This window comes from Zootoca vivipara, chromosome Z2, assembly GCF_965207765.1.
Source record: "Zootoca vivipara chromosome Z2, rZooViv2.hap1.1, whole genome shotgun sequence".
In the NCBI taxonomy this organism is placed as follows: domain Eukaryota; kingdom Metazoa; phylum Chordata; class Lepidosauria; order Squamata; family Lacertidae; genus Zootoca; species Zootoca vivipara.
This window is the reverse complement of record NC_142585.1, coordinates 11272582-11294162: the sequence shown is the minus strand read 5'-3', so window position 1 is coordinate 11294162 and position 21581 is coordinate 11272582. Positions and strand designations below refer to the sequence as shown.

General features: G+C 46.7%; 1 protein-coding gene across 2 annotated transcripts; it reads right to left on the bottom strand.

Annotated features, from left to right (window-relative positions):
- Positions 1–1867: 1867 nt before the first annotated feature.
- Positions 1868–20575, bottom strand: COMMD5 (COMM domain containing 5). Of its 2 annotated transcripts, XM_035113773.3 has the most exons (7): positions 20378–20575; positions 15711–15871; positions 15060–15088; positions 11590–11640; positions 10744–10839; positions 6987–7062; positions 1868–2573 (listed from the first exon to the last, which is right to left on the bottom strand). In XM_035113773.3, exons 1-7 carry the CDS (start codon positions 20541–20543, stop codon positions 2472–2474), a joined length of 681 nt encoding a protein of 226 aa, XP_034969664.2. In that variant the 5' UTR covers positions 20544–20575; the 3' UTR covers positions 1868–2471. The 2 variants fall into 2 exon arrangements, with proteins under 2 accessions (XP_034969664.2, XP_034969665.2); XM_035113774.3 differs by lacking the exon at positions 10744–10839.
- Between the last annotated feature and the right edge of the window lie 1006 nt (positions 20576–21581).

Below are 21581 nucleotides of genomic sequence, written 5' to 3'. Positions count from 1 at the left end.
CAGATACGCAGATGACACAACCTTGATGGCAGAAAGTGAGGAGGAATTAAAGAACCTTTTAATGAGGGTGAAAGAGGAGAGCGCAAAATATGGTCTGAAGCTCAACATCAAAAAAACCAAGATCATGGCCACTGGTCCCATCACCTCCTGGCAAATAGAAGGGGAAGAAATGGAGGCAGTGAGAGATTTTACTTTCTTGGGCTCCTTGATCACTGCAGATGGTGACAGCAGTCACAAAATTAAAAGACGCCTGCTTCTTGGGAGAAAAGCAATGACAAACCTAGACAGCATCTTAAAAAGCAGAGACATCACCTTGCCTACAAAGGTCCGTATAGTTAAAGCTATGGTATTCCCAGTAGCGATTTATGGAAGTGAAAGCTGGACCATAAAGAAGGCTGATCGCCGAAGAATTGATGCTTTTGAATTATGGTGCTGGTGGAGACTCTTGAGAGTCCCATGGACTGCAAGAAGATCAAACCTATCCATTCTGAAGGAAATCAGCCCTGAGTGCTCACAGGAAGGACAGATTGTGAAGCTGAGGCTCCAATACTTTGGCCACCTCATGAGAAGAGAAGAATCCTTGGAAAAGACCCTGATGTTGGGAAAGATTGAGGGCACTAGGAGAAGGGGACGACAGAGGACGAGATGGTTGGACAGTGTTCTCGAAGCTACGAACATGAGTTTGACCAAACTGCGGGAGGCAGTGGAAGACAGGAGTGCCTGGCGTGCTATGGTCCATGGGGTCACGAAGAGTTGGACATGACTAAACGGCCAAACAACAACAACAACACCCTGGGTCCCGAGTTTGATTTTCCAGCAGGAACATAGGAAGGGAAATAAGAGAGTGGAATGGGTGGTAATCCAATAGCCAGGCTTAATTGGAGGCGAGGATCCCCAGGACTTGGCTGCAGGACTGCTTAAGTCCTGAGATGTATGGAATGCTTTGTACAGAGTGCCTCTGAGCATGTGCAAAAGTAACTGCTGATAATGACGGTATGAACCCAGATTGCGTACTGTCTTTGCCCCTTTAATCTTGTGGACTCTCATCATGCATATAACACTAGGGGTGTGATTGCTAGAATTAACCCCTAAAACTTCTGTAGCTCTGCTAGCTGCTGTATGAGGAACTGCATTTATCTGGACCTGTCTGCTCTGCTGGCACTTTGGCATGCTTTTAGATGACACTTTGGCATGCTTTTAGGTAATTTTGTGCAGGAGTTTAGTGAGCAAACCCCCCCCCCCACCATGTCAATCACCCACATTGATAACTGATAGCCTTTTTGACTCCCAGTGCTGATCTCTGGCCCTGTTTGTGCTGATTCAGCAAATGGCATCAAATGTGTGCAAACAGTCTTTTGACATGCCGATAAGTGAGTCAAGTCACTAGCCTGAGATGAAGGTAGGCTATCTTGCCTAGTGATCTGTGGCAGAGGCAGGAGGCTAATTTGTAGAGCATCCTCTATCTTGCAAAGTGTAGGAGGACTGATTGGTCCATTCTATTCTAGTCTTTCAGATTTCTAAACCTTCCACTTAAAGTATAGTTCCAATGATGTTGGAACTTCAACATTCGCAAGGCTCCGGGGGAAGGGAGTCAGACAGCTGTGGTACAGTACCTGGAAAAACCTCTCTCCGTTTTTGATAGGCAGGTGGCTTGTGCCTAGGGCAATCTATGCACATAATGAAAAGCACGTAATAAACACTTACTGGAATTGTACCACTTTAGAATGCAAGGGAGCAGAGCGTAATAATAATAATAATAATAATAATAATAATAATAATAATAATAGTTTGTTTGCGCTCACCACGTTAAACAGCAGCAACTGACTATGCAAAAAACGGCACACATGAAAAATGACGCTTAGATTCCTTTTTGCTGACATTCTCAATTTTTATGGGATGTGGAAAAGGACTCCCATGTGTTTTCTGAAATTCACTCCCACTGCAAGCTTTCCTAGGCTTGTCAGTCGGTAACATCTCTCAACACAGTGATGCAGTATTGTGAGTACCTGTCCATTTCATTTCTCTCCATTTCCTGATTTTTCTAATCTTAAATTTGGTTGTTTCTTCAGCAATTTGAAAATTTTTCCTTAAAAAAAATGAAACCCTAAAAAAAACCCTGCACCCTTTCAATGCACATTTCTTCTAAGGCTTCTTGTGTGACATTACATTTTTGCAAGTAATTTCTGCATTTTGTACGTTATTTTCACCAATATATTCATTATGATGCACATGTTTCCCTATTACTTGCATTCTCCTTTGTTTTGGAGGATCACTGCAAAATTTGGATACATGTGGCCCCTCCCCTACTGTGCATTGCCCCCCTGCCCCCCCCAGTTTTTATCCCGGGTACGCCCCTGAAGGGTGACATTGCAATACATGTGATTACAAAACAGAAGCAACTTCTTTTTGATGATGTTTCTTGTGAGATTCTCCTAATGTCTTCAAGCCCCAATAATTTAATCAGAAAGGGTTCAGTCCTGAATTTTCAGAACACTCATTTTCTCCAGGTCATTCATCTCCTTCAGGATCAGAGCAACATTGTACCTTAATTCTTGAAATTTTCCAGCTGGCACCTGGAATATAAAAATACCCAGAAAGGTCAGGGTACAACATCTCCTTGTGAGAATATGCAATTACAGAAAACGAAATTATAAAATTATAAAATGAAATTATAAAAACAAGTTAACAGCATTACAATGATAAAACACATACTGTAAATCCCTTCCAAATGCAACAGAACAGTATAAATTCAGGAAAGGGGGTGGATCCCACACAACACACTATTTTAATTGTCAAAGGCTAGGGGCAATAAGGTGAGACGTCAGAAGCTGCATAACGAGGGTGCCAGATAGGAAAGAAGTTGTACAATTTAGAGCGGGCACCCCCAAACTGCGGCCCTCCAGATGTTTTGGCCTACAACTCCCATGATCCATAGCTAACAGGACCAGTGGTCAGGGATGATGGGAAATGTAGTCCAAAACATCTGGAGGGCCAAAGTTTGGGGGTGCCTGATTTAGAGGCTGCCACAGAGAATGCCTTTTCCCAAACTGTCATTCCCTGAGGGTGAGGGATCTACCAAGAGAGCTCTCCCCTCTGCAGATAATAATAACGTTCAACCAGTACGCAAGTACAGTGGAACCTCTACTTACGTATTTAATCTGTTCCAAATGCACATTTGTAAGTAGAAACATTTGTAAGTAGAAACAATGTTTCCCATAGGAATGCATTGGGAATGGATTAATTCGTTCCGGGCCTTTAAAAAATGCACTTTAAAGGCCGGTTGCGAGGCGGCTGCGAGGGCCCGATCCGGCCCTATGGCAGCTGGGGGCGGCGGGAGGCCGGCGACAGCGACGACGAGGGCCCGATCCAGCCCTATGGCAGCTGGGGGGGGGTGGCGGGAGGCCGGGGCAGCGGCAGAGAAAGCACGATCCGGCCGGGCGGGAGCTAGCAGCGATTCGGCCTGAGGCCAGCGGTGGCGGAGAGGGCCCGATCTGGCAGCGATCCGGCCTGAGGCCCTGCAGCGGCAGCAAGGCCCCGATTCAGCCTTCGGATGTTGAAAAAAATTGTAAGTGTTTGCCAATTATTTTACTTCGTAAGTCGAATATTTTGTAAGTCGAGTCATTCGTAACTCGAGGTACCACTGTACAAGGTTGTGCCATTAAGTCTGTCATCAAAACTGAATATCAACAGCAGATCTAACTGCTAGATTTATTAGCAGCAGCGCTGCATTTGTTACTCAGGAATTCAAAGATACCAAAATATCGGTGCAGTTTTGAAGTCAGTGGTTAAAATCAGTTTTGAAACATTTAGCTTGCCATCTTGCTTGAAAATTGCTTCCAACTATATCCAAACGTAGGAGAAAACTTGCTCCTCAGGAATAAATACACAAAATGTGCTAATGATATCTTAAAAGGTGCCTGAATGAACAACTTTCCAAAATACTTTTTTAAAAAAAACAAACACAAATGTTTGTAATGAAAAACATGAAAAAAACCTTTTCACGTTCCTTTGATGGAACAACCTCCTAAAAAACTCCAGAACAAAACAAACAAGCTGGTTGCATAACTTTGTATAAAGAAAAGCCGCACTTTCAGCAACTTCTGTGTTTCCCCCACCTCCTGGAGAGTACAGGATCTGACCTGGCCACTTAGCACATGAGTGTGCTGACTTAGACAAATGTGATAGCTCAGGATCAATTTCTCTTTCAGCCTGCCAACAGCACTAAGGATTTTCCTCATCTATTTGCCAAATCCCTTCATTAGATTCATGAACTAAATTAGAGATAATCTGTGGAAATGACTGCTTATCTCCCTGCTGCCAAACATACAGCTCAGTAGGTAGAGCACGTGACTCATAATGTAAGGGTTGTGGGTTTGAGCCCCACATTGGGCAAGAATCCTGCATTGTAGGGGCTGGACTATAAGACCCTCAGGGTCCCATCCAACTCTATGATTCTATACCAAGGTCTTCCAAGCTTGCATCTCCAGCTGCTTTAGGACTACAGTCCCCACCATCCCTGACTATTGGTCCAGCTAGCTAAGGATGATGGGAGTGGTAGTCCAAAAAACAGCTGGAGACCCAGGTTTGAGACACACTGTTCAATACCTCTCACATCACAAACTTCATACTCCAGATTAAGCTTTGTAGGATCTACATCAGTGCTGGGAAACCTGTGGCCCTCCAGATGTTGCTAGACTTCAACTCCCATCGTCCCTGAATATTTGATGATGCTGGGGTGTGTGTGCTGCTGATAGGGGCTGGATTCCAACAACATCTGGAAGGCTACCCAGCCGTGACCTACATTATGGATTTTCAAATCAAATTTAGGCAAAAAGGAGAACTTGCTCTCTGGAGAATTACAGTCAAACCTCGGTTTACACCTACCTCTGTTTACGACCGCTTCAGCGAGTGACGGCCGCGGACCCAGAAGTGTTTACATCTCAATCTGCTAGAGCCTGTCCTTGCATGCAGGGGAAGCCCCTAATTCACCAAGGGTTTGAGACCCTTTGGCTACCCTCACTTAGTTTAGCCAGCCAGTTGAAGCAGTTTTCTGAGTTGTGACTGCTGTCACATGCTGACAGTTTCTAGGAGCCACAGGTGAGAGCTGAGTGCAGGGTGGACAAGCTACCATAGAAGGAGCACGATGTGTCCCCCGCCAGGGGTGCTACCTTTCCCCTAACACCCCATACACTCCTCAGAAATGGTTGACCAACAACATATGGAGGGCCCACACTCAGCTGAATTTCTTCTGTGATGATGAGCTGATTCTCCATCCAGCTGTAGCTTTTGGAGGAGAATGTTTTGATTAAACAATGCCTAACACACTACAAACCAATTATTTCCTATTATGTAGGAATATAATTCTGGTATAGTCTGTATTTCCTTTTTGGATGAAATGACCAGGAGATGGTCGCAACAACAAATACACTTTGATTGATTGATTGATTGACTGACTGATGGATGTGCGTAAGTGGCAGGCTTAAGTGTAGTCTCATGGGAATCTTAAAGATTTTATTTTATTTTTAAAATGCAATTAAATGCGAGCTGGATAAACCATTAAGGTGAATACATAAGAAGTGCACTCCTATGAAGATCTGCTCAGATGGAAGTACCTTAAGCTCAATGGGACTTACTCCCAGGTAAGTATGTATAGGATCCCAACCTAAATGTAAGGGAAACAGTAAACACATGAAGCTGCCTTATATGAAGTCAGACTGGTGGTCTATCTAGCTCAGCAGGGACGTAGCCAGGATCAAAATTGGGGGGGGGCAAGGGGCAAGGGGGGGCCCAAGGCATGGGGAGGGGCCACAGTGGGGCAAGGAAAGCCATGGTCGTGTGGGGTGAGGGGGCGCCAGGATCAGCCCGAAATCGGGCTGCTCCGACCCCCTCCTCCCCCTCCTCAACCGGCAGGGGCGAGGGGGCGCCAGGATCAGCCCCAAACCAGGCTGCTCCGACCCCCTCCTCCCCCTCCGTGATCAGCAGGGGCGAGGGGGCGCCAGGATCAGCCCAAAATCGGGCTGTTCCGATCCCCTCCTCCCCCTCTGCGATCGCCAGGGCGGGTGGAAGGAAAGCTGGCTTTCCCTCCACCCGCCCCACAGCCAGCAAGGGAGAAGGGAGACGTCCCTTCTAGCCGGCTGGCTGTGGGGCGGGTGGAGGGAAAGCCCCAGAGCCGCGCAAAGCGTTTGGCTACCTTTCCCTCCACCCGCCCCACAGCCAGCTGGCTAGAAGGGACGTCTCCCTTCTCCCTGGCTGGCTGTGGGGCGGGTGGAGGGAAAGCCAGCCAAACGCTTTGCGCGGCTCTGGGGCTTTCCCTCCACCTGCCCCACAGCCAGCCAGGGGGAAGGGAGATGGCACCGGGCGGCGGGGGGCAGCGGGGCAGGCTGGCCACCAGCGGCCCTGCTTCTAGGGGGAGGCAACTGCCCCCTCCTGCCTACGCCCATGTAGCTCAGTATTGTCTACACTGACCGGTAGCGGCTCTCCAAGGTTTCAGATGGATGACATTCTCAGCCCTACCTGGAACTGGACCTGAGACTACTGGCATGCTCTATCACTGAGCCAGAGCCAATTCAGTTGGATATTTCAGACTTATTTGCTTTTCATGTTTCTCTCTGAATCCGGAAGAGCAAGAGATGTATAATTCCATTTTTTCACCTATCAAGCTCAGCCCTTGTTGGGGTCTCCTTCTTGGGGTTTTCCCAAAGACACTTGTGCCTCGGCACTGTTGTTTCAACTTCTTAAACCACAGCACTCACACAATGAATATTGGAAATAGAGATAATGCAATGCACTCTGGGAGCTTTAATTTATTTTGCAGCCCAGGTCATCCCATGCCTGATTCTTAAGAGCAGTCTTTCAGAGAACTCCACACAAATCCATGAATATAAATTGCTTCCAAAGGCTTTCTAAAACTCCTAGTAAACAGCTATTCACTGTCATATGAAGAATGTAAAGCGAGCCCACTATTGTTTAGCTACGGCAATACTTACTTCAAAGCGATGAGCTGACCCGTCGGACAGCTTCAGTTGCATTAAAATGGATGGCTGCAAAGCCCGTGCCAATGAGCTGAAATAAATCACATTATTACCATTAGAGCTGCTAGGGGAACAAGGAAGACTTGGACATGAGTCCTCCACATGAAGTGCAACCCCCCCCCCCAGGCAGTACCTGCTACATTCCAGAGGAATGTGTGCCTTTAAGCTGGACAGGAAACCAGATCCAATTAAAGGCCACAACAGCTGGACTCTACATGTAAGCAAATGTGGGTATATGTGTAAAAAATACAATACAAATGCTCTTAAGATATAACCACTAAATGAAAAACACAGGTATCAGAGCTGTCTTAAGCATAAGTGACATCGGGGTGCAAAGATCCGCCCAGCGCACTCCCACATCCCAGCCCAGCACAACAAACGAGTCCAAGGCGTTGGCGACTGAGTGAAGCCGGATGCCTCGTGGTGTGAGCAGTGTGTGCTGGGCAGGCCTCTCCATGGCCCTACGCCAATCCCAGGCGCACAGGAGGCTGCAGCCAGCCAGCCGTCTCAGTGCCTCACTGGCTCACTCGCGCAGAGCCACCCACAGCAAAAGAGCCTGCCGTGGCGCTCCAATGGGCGGGCCCTTCCTCAGATTCCAATTCTCAGGCCCCGGACTCTTGGCCTGGCACCCCCGAGAGCCCAGCGCCTGGGTGCCCTGCACCCCTGGCACCTATGGTTAAGATGGCCCTGTCAGGTGTTCTTCAAACCATGCACTCTTGGAGGAAACTGGTTTTATAGAACCATTTCAATGAAGGTCTAGGCCCATTTTGGCACAGAAACTTCTTTTTTCACAGGCCTCTGGCTAATTAAACACTCTATAGCCTTTTAACCGTGTGTGTGTGTGTGTGTGTGTGTGTGTGCGCGCGCGCATGTGCCTGTGTTATTGTTGTGTTTGCTGTTAGGCTATGTATTTTTGTGTACTGCAAAGCGCCTTGTGATACTCTGAGGAAGAGCAGCATATAAGATTTAATAGACAAATAAAATAATAAATAAATAAAATAACTCCACAGTTTAAAGCATGAAACAATATGTATTCCTGGAGACTATGGTTACATGCTTAAATAATCATTATTGTTGGTATTGTCTTACTGTTTCTTGTGACGTCATCATTCACATACTTCACTCCCCCACCACACCCCACACCCTGAAAGAAAAACTGCTGGGGCTGCCGTTTCAAAGGCTCAAATAGCTGGGCCACTAACACAGTATTACCTACTGTGACAGGCAACTGCTCTCTTAAGGTCTCAGGAACAAGCCTTTTCTTCTTCCTATCAGAGAAGTTTTTCACTGGAGATGCCAAGGACTGATCTAAGGTCCTTCCACCAAGCCAAAAAAGGTTCCATAACATTATAATCTATCCCATAGTATGATGTCAGCTGCTTTCAACCTGGTATTCTGCCCCCCTCTAAATTCCTTAATTCCCCCAATGCTGGTCCCAGCTAAGTCCCACTCAGAGCAGACCCACTGAAATTAATGTGCATGACTAATTTTGCCCCATTAATTTCAATGGGCCCAGGTTTGGCTGAATGCAACCTATTGCTCTCTCTCTCTCTCTCCTAGCAGTAGGATTCATTTCTGAAAAGTGTTAGGAGCATTGCCATTCCTCAGTAGGGATGCACTCTCAGCAAACTAGCACGCAGGAAGTCAACAGGGTGGCAGGCGAGAGCAGTTTTCCACTACTGCGTTTCTCATTTGTGGAATTTTTTTGCATTCCTGAAAATACACTGTTTCATAAAGCTAATTAGAAACAGGATGATTGTATGATGATACCAGTCAAACTGGGCAGTTTCAAAAACAGTAATTCACTCTCTGCTACCCTGCAAAGCGACTGAAAGCTTCCATCCCCTTACCTACCACACGATCCTGGAAGCAACCTGGAGGCGTTATTGTTTATTCAAGGTTTTCTAGCTGGATGAGAAAATCTCTGCCTCAGGTGTTCATACTGCTTTACTTTTAAAACTATCTTTAGTTGCTTTTCTGGCTATTCTTGTAAACCGCCTTGAGCCTGATATGGAAGACAATCTGTAAATTAAATTAATGAATTTGTATTGACAAAAGGGGGCAGCAGGGGAGTTGAAAGGTGTTAAAACTGAAGGGGTTTTAATTTGATTTGATTTAAAACCAAAAGCACACATAATTCAAACATGGAAAATTAGATCTAAATAGAGTTAGGGCATGTGGGGAAACGTTCTGATTAAAAGTTATCAAAACAACGATGGCAACCCCACATCAGCTGAGAAAGATACCTGTCTCTCTGAAAACTGGACAAAGACCTTATAGCAACCAAACTGAAGAAAGGGCCTTTCTGGAGCCAACCTTGTTGAACTCCTATACTCCCCCTCCAGAAGTGGAAAATGAATCACTGTGTGTGCCATTCTGCCAGCCAGTTGGCCTCTACCAGAATTAGAAAAGAAACCAGCAGATGCCAAGAGCTCTATGGCCAAGAATGAACTCTCCCCGGGCCTCTAAGTGAGGCTGTTGCCTGAGGATAAACAGGAAGTTTCTGGGGGAGCTGGCAAAGGATGGAAACCAAGAAGGAAGAAAACCCAAAAATGGAACCCACGTTCTCCAAGGAAGGACTGTTTACACCTCCCAAAACAACTAAGCTGAAGAATATTTAGCTATGTGTTCTCCAGTCTTTCGTTGGTGCGCAATATATAATAAAAGCCACTGTTGACTCCAAATAAACAGAGGGATCAAGCTCCCTCAACAGCTCCCGTCAGGTCAGGTTTCTCTATGTAAAGCACGTCCAGCAGATTACCTTGAGACACTGACTTTCCCGCAACTACGTAGAGCCTTTGTTGAACCAAGGTTCCAACAGATGCCCTCAGCATACTTAGAAGGGAGACACCTGGGAATTCCCAATATGGAATGCAAATGCATTCATGGATGCAATCAGGTCAAGGATATCATGCAATACCTGCTGATTTGCTTCTTATATACAATGCACAGACAACTTTTTTAAATCTCCTATTCTCAGGCTGATCCCCCTCAGGAAGCGACAGTCGAACGCTTAGGCTTAGCTGATAAAAGATCTACAAATTACACACCTGGTAGCAAAATTTGCTCTGTTCCAGTTATGTTAATGCTTCCTAATTTTAAATATTTATGCTGTAAACTTTTTATGCTGCAAACTTTTATAGGTTATGCCGTGTGATTTCAGAGGAAGGTCTTGCTCCTGCCTTTGGCTATACACAATGAATTGACTGATTGCTTGATTGGCTTTCAGCAGATCAGCTCCCGACATCCCTGTCCATTATGGCCTGGGAAACTACCAACTATGAGAATGGCAGACTGTCAATTGGCAACAAGAACATGATCGGGGTCCCTCTGGGTTTACATCTGTCCTGGTGGTTAGGATTTTTCTCTGTGTGTGTGTAAATGTGCTGAACAGGAGCCTGAGAAGGTGCTTATTTTTAAAGATTGCAGCGGCTCTGCTGGATGAAACCAAAGGCCTGTCCAGTCCAGCATTCCGTTCTCACAGAGGCCACCCTGAGGCCCAAGGGAAGCCTGCAAGAAGGACACACTCTTTCTCATGACCCCCAGCTATTGGAAGTAACACATAATCTTCATGCTCATGTTTTCCTAATCAGGTGGGGCCTGGCTGAGGGGAAATTTGAGTTTGGCGGGGTACTTTCCCTTCTGCCCAAACTGGGCCAGCCTCCACAGACACCCACTCAAAATTCAGGCATGGGCTTCATATATCCTGTACCTGGTAGAAATGGCCACATCTACCCTCCACTTGAAGTCTTCGATTCTAGGCAGCTTACTGGCTTGCTTCTGAATGGCCTCTTCAAGAGCAGGTTGCCTGTTGGTGAGGGGGGGGGGGAAAGGAAACGGCACTCAAGAAAGCAGGAGCGAGACTCTTCAGAACAGTGGTGCAATGGAACCTTTGTACCCCAAGGGCCACATTCCCTTCTGGACAATTTTCCAGGGGGGCCACACCCAGCAGTGGGCAGGATCAGAGGCAAAAGCAGCTCGAGAGGCAAAAGCAAATTTTACCTTTGTATTCCAAGCTAACTTTCTGCACACACTCACCTCTCTGCCCACCTTCATTCAGGCAAGCAAGAGAAATGGCCAGAGTTTAAAAGCAAATTCCAGCCAGACAAAAACACTCAAGGAGGGTGTGCAGCAAGACACTGGTATGGCATAGGGAAGGAGTGTGGCATAAGGAGGGTGTGTGGCCTGGAGAGAATCCCAAGGGCCAGACAGAGGGGTTGGGAGGGCCACATTTGGCCCCAGGGCCAGTGTTCGCCAACATTTCTCCAGAGGCAATGAACTGGGAAAACCAGAGTATGACTTCAGTGAATAATCTAAAGAGTAAGGTATACTGGCATGACTAAGGACTAAGGAACATAGGCCCCCTAATTCCCCCTCCTTAAAGTCTTTCCAAGGCAGAACCAATAAACTTTCTGATGAATGGCTGGTTCAGAAATATATTAAATGAAAGAATAAGAAAGAATAAGAATAAGAATTTCTTGTGGAAAGAAATATAGGTTACGGAATGATGCAAATTTCAAGAAAGGGAAAGGAAAAGACTGAAAATCTGCAAACTTACCTGTTTCCAAAGACTACAGTGGCGAAGTCCACAATGAAGTCTTCTGGAATCCTTTAAAAAAAAAAGAGCAAATTGAGGCAAACAGCACACAATCACCAATGTGATGTATGTCCTCCTCCCAATTATTAAAGGAAGAAAATATAGTAGTTTACTGGATGTGGAATTGCTTTTTATAAAGTCCCCCCTAAGGAAAGCCAGCACAAGAAACTTTTGGTCAAACTATATAGAATGAAGTTTTTAAAGAGAGATTTTGGTTACAGTTGTGTATTTCAGCCTAAGCGTCTTAGACAGCTGCTTTTGTATCACAAATGCTTCTCCAATGTTTTAATCCTCTAATGTTCAATTTCTGTTTTGAATTCTGTATATTGTATTTTGTAAATTGGTTTGGGCCCCAGGTGGTGAAAAGTGGGATATACTTTTTTTTTTAAGATGAGTAAATGGAACAGGAAAGTTTCCCTAGCTGAGCGAAAACTTCACCCAGAACTTCAGGGTAGGAGAGGAGGCAAGAGGTGAAGAGGTTTGGGAGCCAACAGTTCACCAACGTAGCTGGTGATGGAGGCAGAAAGAAAAGACTGTGGCTCAGTCTGTACCAGGCATAGGCAACCATGGCTATCCAGATGTTTTGGAACTACAACTCCCATGATCCCCGATCACTGGCCCTGTTAGCTAAGGATCATGGGAGTTGTAGTTCCAAAACATCTGGAGAGCCAAGGTTGACTATGCCTGGTCTGTACTATATGTTTAAAGTGGTATCATACCAATTTAAACAGCCATCGTTTTCCCCAAAGAATCCTGGGAACTGGCATTTAGGAAACCCCTATCCCATCCACAGAGCTACAACTCCCAGAGTGGTTTAACAATCAATCCATCTTGCCAAGGAACTCTTTGAGTATTGTAGCCCTAGGCAGGTCAAGAGGTGGGTGTATCTCTGAACAACATTCAGCACCCTTAACAAACTACAGTGTCCAGGATTCTTTGGGGGCACGCCATGGTTGTTTAAAGTGGTATGATGCAGCATTAATGCAACAGCGCTGATGCATGCATTGATGCATTTTTAAACCCCAGCCAAATCTTTGCCAGCAGGTCTCGAGTTCTCTCTCATGCTATGTCCAATGGCAGGATGTTTGAAAGGCAGGCTCTGCAGCACTTTAGTGCTTATGCAAAGCCTCTGCTCTGCACCACCCGGCAGAGATTTTGACTAAGTCCACGTAACAAATGGCATGTTTTGTTTGCTAATTAGAACAAGCGATCACACCCAGACAATACAGGCGGATTCTGCTTGTTATATCACCGTCCTTTGAAAACAGAAGGAAATGTTTTAAAAGTAGGACAGGGCATCTCTTTCAGAAATACCAACTGTCTTGCTATTAACAACAATAAAAAGTGTGTGTGTGTGTGTGTGTGAAGGTATTAGTGGGTAATTACATGCATGCGAGAAAGATACAATTTAGAAGAACTGATAGAGGTCCATCTCTCACTCTCTTCTATATAACATGCACTCAGCACCACATCCAAAAAAAGGACATGTTATACAACATCAGGGTGATTCTCCTGGCTTCCAGTGAGCTCATTAGTAAACTATTACATGCAAAATTCCATCTGAGTGGGACGGCAGGGCAATGCTTCTCTCCTAAGCACCAATAATCTCTTTTGTGATAGTTGTGGGTGGGGGTGGGGAAAAGAAGATGCCAGCCATATTTCATCAGCTGATTTGTAATATTAACAGGCTACTGAATTAGCCTGTCTGAAAACTGAGATGAAGCAGAGACCAAGCCCACTTCTAAACTATACAGCAAAAGCGTTACGATACCATTTTAACCAGGTATGGCTTCACCCGAAGCACTGTAGTTAGTTAAGGATGCTGCTAGGATGCCCCTATTTCCCTCATACAGCTAAACTTCATGGAGTCCCCTGGGATAAGGGATTGATTATTAAAGCACTCTGGGAATTGTGACTATGTGATGGGAATGTGTGTGTGTGTGTGTGTGGTGGGTAGGGTTGCCAGACTCAATAGAGGACAGGACTTCTGTGCCTTTAATTGCCCTGCTCTCTTTTGAGTCTGGAAACCTTGAAGAGAAACCAGCAGACCCTTTGTTTAATTTCCAAGCAAAGGGTCTGCTGTTTTCTCTTTAAGATTTCCAGACTCAAAAGAGAGCAGGGCAATTAAAGGCACAGAAGTCCTGTCCTCTATTGAGTCTGGCAACCCTAGTGGTGGGGTATCTCCTGACCCTCTGTACCCTTATAGCAAACTAGAGTTACTAGGATGCTTGTTTAAAATGATATCATGGTGATTTAAGTGTTACATTGTGGGTGGGGCCCCCGCTTAAAGTTTTATTTATTTATTGCATTTTATAGACTGCCTTTATCTTCCAGGGATCTCAAAGGTGGTGCATATGCCCCCCCCCGCCCCATTTATTCCTCACAATGACCCTGTGAGGTGGGTTAAGCGAAGAGATGGTGACTGGCCCAAGGTCACACAGTGAGCTTCATGGCTGAGTGGGGATTCGAACCCCGCTCTCCCAGGTCCTAGTCCAACACTCTTGACCATTGCGCTTTGTGTTTCAGCTGGTTGGAGTAAGCCTAGCAGCCTACAACTGAAACCTGAAATCCGTCAAGTTCTTCGACTGTCAGAACCACTTCCTATGTGTGCCTCTCTCTGTCTCTTTCTGTGTGTGTATGTCTAACTGTGGCCTAACGTTATGTCTTCTTTTTCTCCCACTAACACTGAGTGATCAACTGTTTGTGCAATTTTAAGAAAACCTGCCCCGTTTCCAAGCCCTCACTATTCTCTCTTTGCAGAGGGCAGCGGAGCCCCCTCTATGTGCTCTGGAATGTAGGTGCTGCCTGTTGACATCACACACACTTGACTAGCCCCGCTCACAATATCCATGTGTTGAGAATGGGCACCTGCAATTTAGGTTCCCCTGAGCTCCTGGACCAGGTCTGGCTGTGGTTCCAAAATGCCTTGAAGCCCATGCTTTAAGGATGCTTGAGGGCGTTCCCCAACCACTGCTCCCATCAACGTGTGGAGACCTGCTTCATCCAAGTAACACATGAAGGGGCTCTATGGCAGGGGTGAGGAGCTTCAAGCCTGCAGGCATAATGTGGCCCTTCAAGCCTCTCCATCTGCCCCCTGTGAGTCTTTCCAGGTCCCTGCCCCTGCACTGTGCCACCCTCAGGTATGCATTCCTAGCTGGAAAGTATTTCTCAACCGTGATAATGCTTCTTGCTTTCCTGGTCGGAGAGGGGGAGGTAGAAGTATTTGTGTGTGCCACATGGAGAAAGAGAGAACAGAAATTCAGTCTACTGTACAAAAGGTACGAGTCACACCTGTTGCTCCAACCACTTTTGCACCTGGTATCACCCACCATGGGGATGCAGTCTCTCCCCCCCCCCTTGGTTTTCAGCAACTACTTATCTATCATATGTCTGACGCAAGCACCTGGCAGATTGACCAAAACCAGGCATACCTGAGCTCATGTAGGTCTTCTTTAAAAACCTGCAAAATGAAAAGACAAGGAGAGTTCAAGGAGATTCTGCAAGAACAAGGGTGGGTGCCCCTCAGACGTCTGGGAAACTGAAAAGGGATCTAGAAGATAGTGAAACCGCCCCACTGCCGCCACCCCTCCCCCAGCAACTGATGCATCCAAACCTCAGGGTGGGAGTATCCCAAGTCTGGGTGACAGGCAGCTTCCATGGGTGGCTGACACCACACACCTGGCCAGTTGAAATCGTTCCCGGGGTGTGGCCTCTGTCGCATGCTGACAGCGTCTAGGAGCCAGAGGTGAGAGCTGAGTATAGAGTGGGGAGCAAAGGTGGACAAACTGCCCCAGAAAAAGGTGTTTGTGTCCCCTGCCAGAGCTAGCTCAGTACTGTCTGTCTTCACTGACAGGCAGCAGCTCTCTAGGATTTTAGGCAGAATCATTTCCCTGCCCTAACCTGTAATTGAACCTGAGACCTCCTGCACGTGAAGCAATTGCTTTACAACTGAGCTATGGCCCTATTAAAACATCTGGAGGTTCACAGGTTCCCTATCCCTTTTTTGGAGCTACCATCTTGCTCGTCTCACAGTTTAGCACATACATAGTTTTTATTGAGGATTGTGTATGCCTTCTACTCACTTCTTGCTTCAGAGACGCTGTGGGGAGCCTCAGGGCGGCTTGCAGGAGAGTATACATTCCAGAGATGAGGACAGCGAGCTGTTCATCCGATAGTTTTGCACTCTCGGCAATCACCTTCACCAGCTCTTTGCAGTCTTTTCCTTCCAAGGCGCTGACAGTGACTGTTCAGCAAAGTAACGATAAAGGTTAAGTTATTATCAACTTTGGCAGAGTCCCGCAAGTGCAATCACATAATTTCACCATGATCAGAAGCCTCCTGGAAATCACAGGCGACTCTGCAACGGCAGCAACATCTAGGGATCTGATGCCATCTAGTTGTGATTTAAAGGAGGAGGTTTGTGCACAAAAGAGGGGAGGGAAATTTAAATGGGAAACAGCATACAAACTTAAGAAGAATGGCCCTTCTAGTCAAGCATCCTGATCTCACTATGGCCATCACCAGATGCCTGCCAACTGGACCTGAGCACAACGCCACTCTCCCCACTTGTCACTCTCAGCAACTGGTATTCAGAGGCAAACTACCTTGAACAGTGGAGGCAGAACATAACCATGTGGTTTAGCAGTAAAGAACTTTCGGAATAGTCCCATTCAGTTTGTTTGTTTGTTTGAAAAAATGTTTAGGGGTACTCTCATTTTGACTCAAGAAAATCACCATTTTTATAGTTCAAATTGGGGGGGGAAATACAGCAAATAGACAAAAGTACAAAGATTCACAAAATGTTTAGAGGTATGTGTGTGCCCCTGCATCAGCCCAGAAAAAAAGCACTGGCCCCATTTATTCCCACTACTGTGGATAACTGCTCCCTCTAGCAGCAAATGCAGCTGCTGAGTGCCAACAGGATCGAAACCCAAACCTGGAAACTGAGAAACAAGAGAGGTATCAGTATACTCAGGGAAACACCAAGGTTTGCAAAGAACAGAAGAAAAAAGGGTTGAAAAATCCTAAACACATTTCAATGAGGGGGCAACCATTTTATACCCCCCCCCCCAAATCCAGCCTAATGAGGACTGAGCATACTTTATGGCATCCCCAAACTTCAGCCCTCCAGATGTTTAGGACTACAATTCCCATCTTCCTTGACCACTGGTCCTGTTAGCTCGGGATCATGGGAGTTGGAGGCCAAAAATCTGGAGGGCCGCAGTTTGGGGATGCCTGCCATAGAATGTTAGGGGTGTGCAGGGGCAGGAAATGGAATCAGTGTTTGAAATTAGCCAGGTGCCAGACACATTTTGCACCTGGCTTTTGACCACTTGTGACCAAGTGAAGATGCCTGGGCGCCTGTAGGGCACCTGACAGCTCCACTATCTGGAGGTGCATGCCTGGGAATCATTTGATCTGGACTGTTTTCACACACTAATACTCGATCCTGTAGAATTCTATGTAATATTTTATTTACACTAGTGGTTTCAATCAGTGCGCTGTGAAACCCTTGAAGGATGGTCATGGGTGACGCAAGCAACCCCTGGCCTCTGTCCCTCTTTCCTTGCTTCCCTCCCCTGATGCCCTCTTGCATCTCTGCCCCTGCCCCAGCTTGCCCAGCTGTTTGTTGCAGCTCCCCAGGCGAATGGTGCCTCTGGGGCTGGCCAGGGAGTGCTGGTTGCCAGAAGATGAGTAAGCAAGCATGTGGGTAAGAGAGCCCAGCCAGCTAGTCCTCCAGCCCTTGCTGTCGGGAATGGACAGACAAGTGGGAGGCCAGGCAGGCAGGCGCTGCGCCAGCCTTTCTTGTGCTTGCTGTGTGCAAGGCCTGCCTGGGAGCTGAGTGCTTGGTGCTGAAGGGGCAGGGCCGCAGCACCCACTGCTGCCTGCCAAGGTAAGGTGCTGGCCTAACACTCACCTTTGGCCACTCTCCATTGGGCCACTAAGGCTGGGGGCATCCTCTGCCAGGCCCTGTGGGACAATGTGAAGAGGCACCTCTCTTTGGGGCTGGCGGGGACTCAGAGACCAGGGGGTGCAGCAGCTGCTGCCCAGAGGACTCCCAAGGAAAGGGGAGAGGAGATTAGGTTGGGAGGGACACTCCACAAGGGAGTGTTTGAAAACAGGTGGGAGGCTGCCAGCTCTGCAGGCAAGGGGTGACATAGCTGGCTCCTGAGCTCCGTGGGGGTGACGCAGGAAGAATGCAGTTGGTCAAGGGAGCCGTGGACTCAAAAGGGTTGGAAACCTCTGCTTTACACAATCAGAATGAATTTCTGAAGCCAAAATGCTTTTTCTGGGCAGCCTGGGCAATAGCACTCACCATAAAGAAAAAGAGGTTGGAATAGGCCAATATATATGTGGACAGTCCCTGGATCAACTGACTTTTCTTCCTTAAATTCTCAAAGCTCTTAATCTGCTTTAAGATTGTCCTGTCACCTGGCCAGAAGTTTAATTGAGAATCAATCACAGTCAGTTCAACGAATATGAGAGGCACCTGTGTTTAGGCTCATTATTCCAGGACTTCTAACAAGTTCCCACGCAACCAACAAGCCAATCCTAAAGAGACTATATCACAGCAACACTGGAAAAAAGACAACTTCAAATCAGGAACCAGCATAGTAACCAGGCAATTATGGTTCTCTCAGTTTCTCATTTTTCCAATCTTAAATTCAGTTCTCCTCATTTTGCAGCAATTTGCTTTAAAACAAAACTCATGAAAATGCATCAGTATTTTAGTGTGAAGTTTCCCTAATAAACACATTTTTACATGCAGTGTTGACTTATGTACACATATTTGCAAGCAACCAAATGTAATGCAGTTTTGTATATTATTTTTACCAATATGTCCATTTTGATGCACACTTCTTCAACTGAAAGAAGTGCAATTCACTATTTTAATTGCAAAGCAGATTTTATTTTATTTTTTATGTATTGAATTTATATACTGCTCAATACCTGGGTGTCTCAGGGCATTTCAAGGAATAAAATCAAGATATTAAACCACAAAATATATAATAAAAAGAAAAACAACAACCCAATAGCCCCCCCCACAACCCCTTTTTAAAGGGCATAGTATGAAAATTATATCAACCAAGGGCCTGGTTAAAAAGGAACGCTTTTGCCTGGCGCCTAAAGGTATATAATGAAGGCGCCAGGCAAACTTCCCTGGGGAGAGCATTCCACAGATGGGGAGCCACTGCAGAGAAGGCCCCGTTCTTGTGTTGCCACCCTCTGGACCTCTCAAGGGGGAGGCACACAAAGGAAAACCTCAGATAATGCTCTCAGGGTGTGGGTATGTTTATATGGAAAGAGGCGGACCTTGAGGTATTGTGGTCCTGAGTCATTGAAGGCTTTACAGGTAAAGCCTTTACAGCACTTTGAATCTGGCCCGGAAACTAATTGGTAGCCACTGCAGTCGGACCAGGATCGGTGTGATATGCTCAAACCGCCTTGTTCCAGTGAACAACTTGGCCGCTGTATTCTGAACCAGCTGAAGTTTCCAAACTGTCTTCAGAGGTATAACACATTGCAGTAATCTAACCTTGAGGTTACCAGAGCATAGACAACAGTAGTTAGGCTATCCCTGTCCAGATAGGGGCATAGCTGGGCCACCATCCAAAGCTGATGGAAGGTGCTCTGGGCCACTGAGGCCACCTGAGCCTCAAGCGACAGCAAAGGATCCAGGAGTACCCCCAAGCTGTGAACCTGCTCCTTCAGGGGAAGTATAACCCCATCAAGAGCAGGTGATCTCCTACCCATCTGGTCTAGGGAACACCCAGCTAACAATGCCTCAGTCTTATCTGGATTGAGCTTCAGTTTGTTGGTTCTCATCCAGTCCATTACCGAGGCAAAACACTGGTCCAACACTTCCGCTGTCTCACCTGCAGATAGAGGTGAGAAATAATACTCCTGACAACGTACTCCAAACCTCTGGATAACCCTACCCAGAGGTTCCATGTAGACGTTAAACAACCTGGGGGATAGGATTGAGCCCTGCGGTACCCCACATTGAAGGTTTCACAGGGCTGAAAAGCATTCCCCAAGTAACAGCCTCTGGGGAAGACCATCCAAGTAGGACCGGAACCACCACAAAGTGGTGCCACCCACCCCTAGTTTAGAGTCACTCAAGAAGGATACCATGGTTGATGGTATCGAAAGCTGCTAAGTGGTCGAGAACAATTAACAGGGACATGTTTCCCTTGTTTCTCTCTTGACAAAGGTCATCATACAGGGCGACCAAAGCAGTTTCTGTGCCAAAACCAGGCTGAAACCCCAATCCAGGAAGCGCCTGGATCTGGTGTGCAACCACTTGCTCCAGAACCTTGCCCAGGAAAGGGGGATAAGCAACTGGCCGGCAGATTGCAACAAATGGAAATATGCAAGTAAAATAAAACCACCCAGTGTATAAGAAGCGCAATTAACTGTTTTAACGGCAAAACTGATTAACAATATTTCCTGTGGCCATCACATTAACTAGTCAGTTTCACATCGCAGCGTTGGAAACCATCTGCAAGAAACTTAAGTTAGAAGCAGAAAAGCAGTAACAGCAAGATGGCCTGCTGTCGAGAGCAATTGATAGGAGTGTGAGGAAAGGGGCAGGCAGAGCCTGCGACTAGGCCCACTTTAGGAATGCTGGACGGAGGTTAAGCTAACCAGCGCCTAAGCAGGATAAACTTTCAAAGGGAAGAACTCGTTCCCTGAGGGCACTGATTCCCACCCCTCTACCTGTCTTGCCGGGAAAGCGTTTGTTTACCTTTGAGGAGTTTACGAAAGGTTTCCTTGTCCAGCTCCCGAACGCTCCTGACCATCGCTTCCACCTCTGGGGGTAGCCGAGCCCCCAGAAAGCTGACCCTGCTGAGGTTAGTCTCGAGTCCCGAGTGCTGGTAAAGGGGTGACAGGGCCTTCCCAATCGCAGCCATGGCAGCAGGAGCCCCCCTCCCCCAAGGCTTTGCAAAAACGAAAAAAGCGACTGTGTGCCCGGCTGTCAAGTCACGTGACTCTCCCCTTCCCGGGGAACGTTCTATTGCATTCGAGCGCCCCCTAATGGCGCTCCGAAATGTCCGAAATGTAGGATGGGAGAAAGCTTGTTTTCTCTCCGCTCTGGAGGGCAGAACTCGAACCAATGGCAAGGCAGGAGATTCGGACGAAACATCAGGGATAACTTTCTGTCATTAAGAGCAGTTTGACGGTGGAACAGACTCCCACGAGAGGTGGTGGACTCTCCTTCCTTGCAGGTTGGATGGCCATCTGTCGTGGATGCTTTAGTTGAGATTCCTGCATCGCAGAGGGTTGGACTATGGGACCTTTGGTGTCCCTTCCGACTTTACGATTCTGTATTCTATGAATTTGTCTCTCTTCGGGAAGTAAAGGGTAAAAGCTCGCGCCCCGGCAAAGAGCGTCCCTCTGCATACGTTCACACGTGTAAATCCATCCCTTGATGACTGCAACAGGAGTGTCCTATTCATGTGAGCCATGAATAGGACACTCCGCATATAATGGGCAGATATAACAGGCTTACCCAACCTGGTGCCTTCCAGATATTTTAAATTTGTTTGCATCAATTTGTTTAAATGGCTCCCAGTTAATCACAGCCAGCTTTTGTCATTTTCTTTTTTTAAAAAAAAACCTGACTAAGCATTGCTAAAAATAAAGTACCAATTCTTACATTATGGTGTGAGATAACGGTTACCTAATGTTCAGGTGGAAAGGGTGCTTCTAGTGTGGTCCATTCAACTAGATAAAGTTACCATTCAACTAGGTAAAGGTAAAGGGACCCCTGACCATTAGGTCCAGTCGTGACCGACTCTGGGGTTGCGCGCTCATCTCACATTATTGGCCGAGGGAGCCGGCGTATAGCTTCCAGGTCATGTGGCCAGCATGACAAAGCCACTTCTGGCAAACCAGAGCAGCACACGGAAACGCCATTTACCTTCCCGCTGTAGCGGTTCCTATTTATC

Excerpts from the sequence above, each read along its gene's own strand:
- COMMD5 (XM_035113773.3), bottom strand. The coding sequence starts at position 20,543 with ATGGCTGCGATTGGGAAGGCCCTGTCACCCCTTTACCAGCACTCGGGA. Across the intron at positions 15,089-15,710 it reads CAGCGTCTCTGAAGCAAGAA|GTTTTTAAAGAAGACCTACA; the intron begins GTGAGTAGAAGG and ends TTCATTTTGCAG. Across the intron at positions 2,574-6,986 it reads GGTCAGCTCATCGCTTTGAA|GTGCCAGCTGGAAAATTTCA; the intron begins GTAAGTATTGCC and ends TTTATATTCCAG.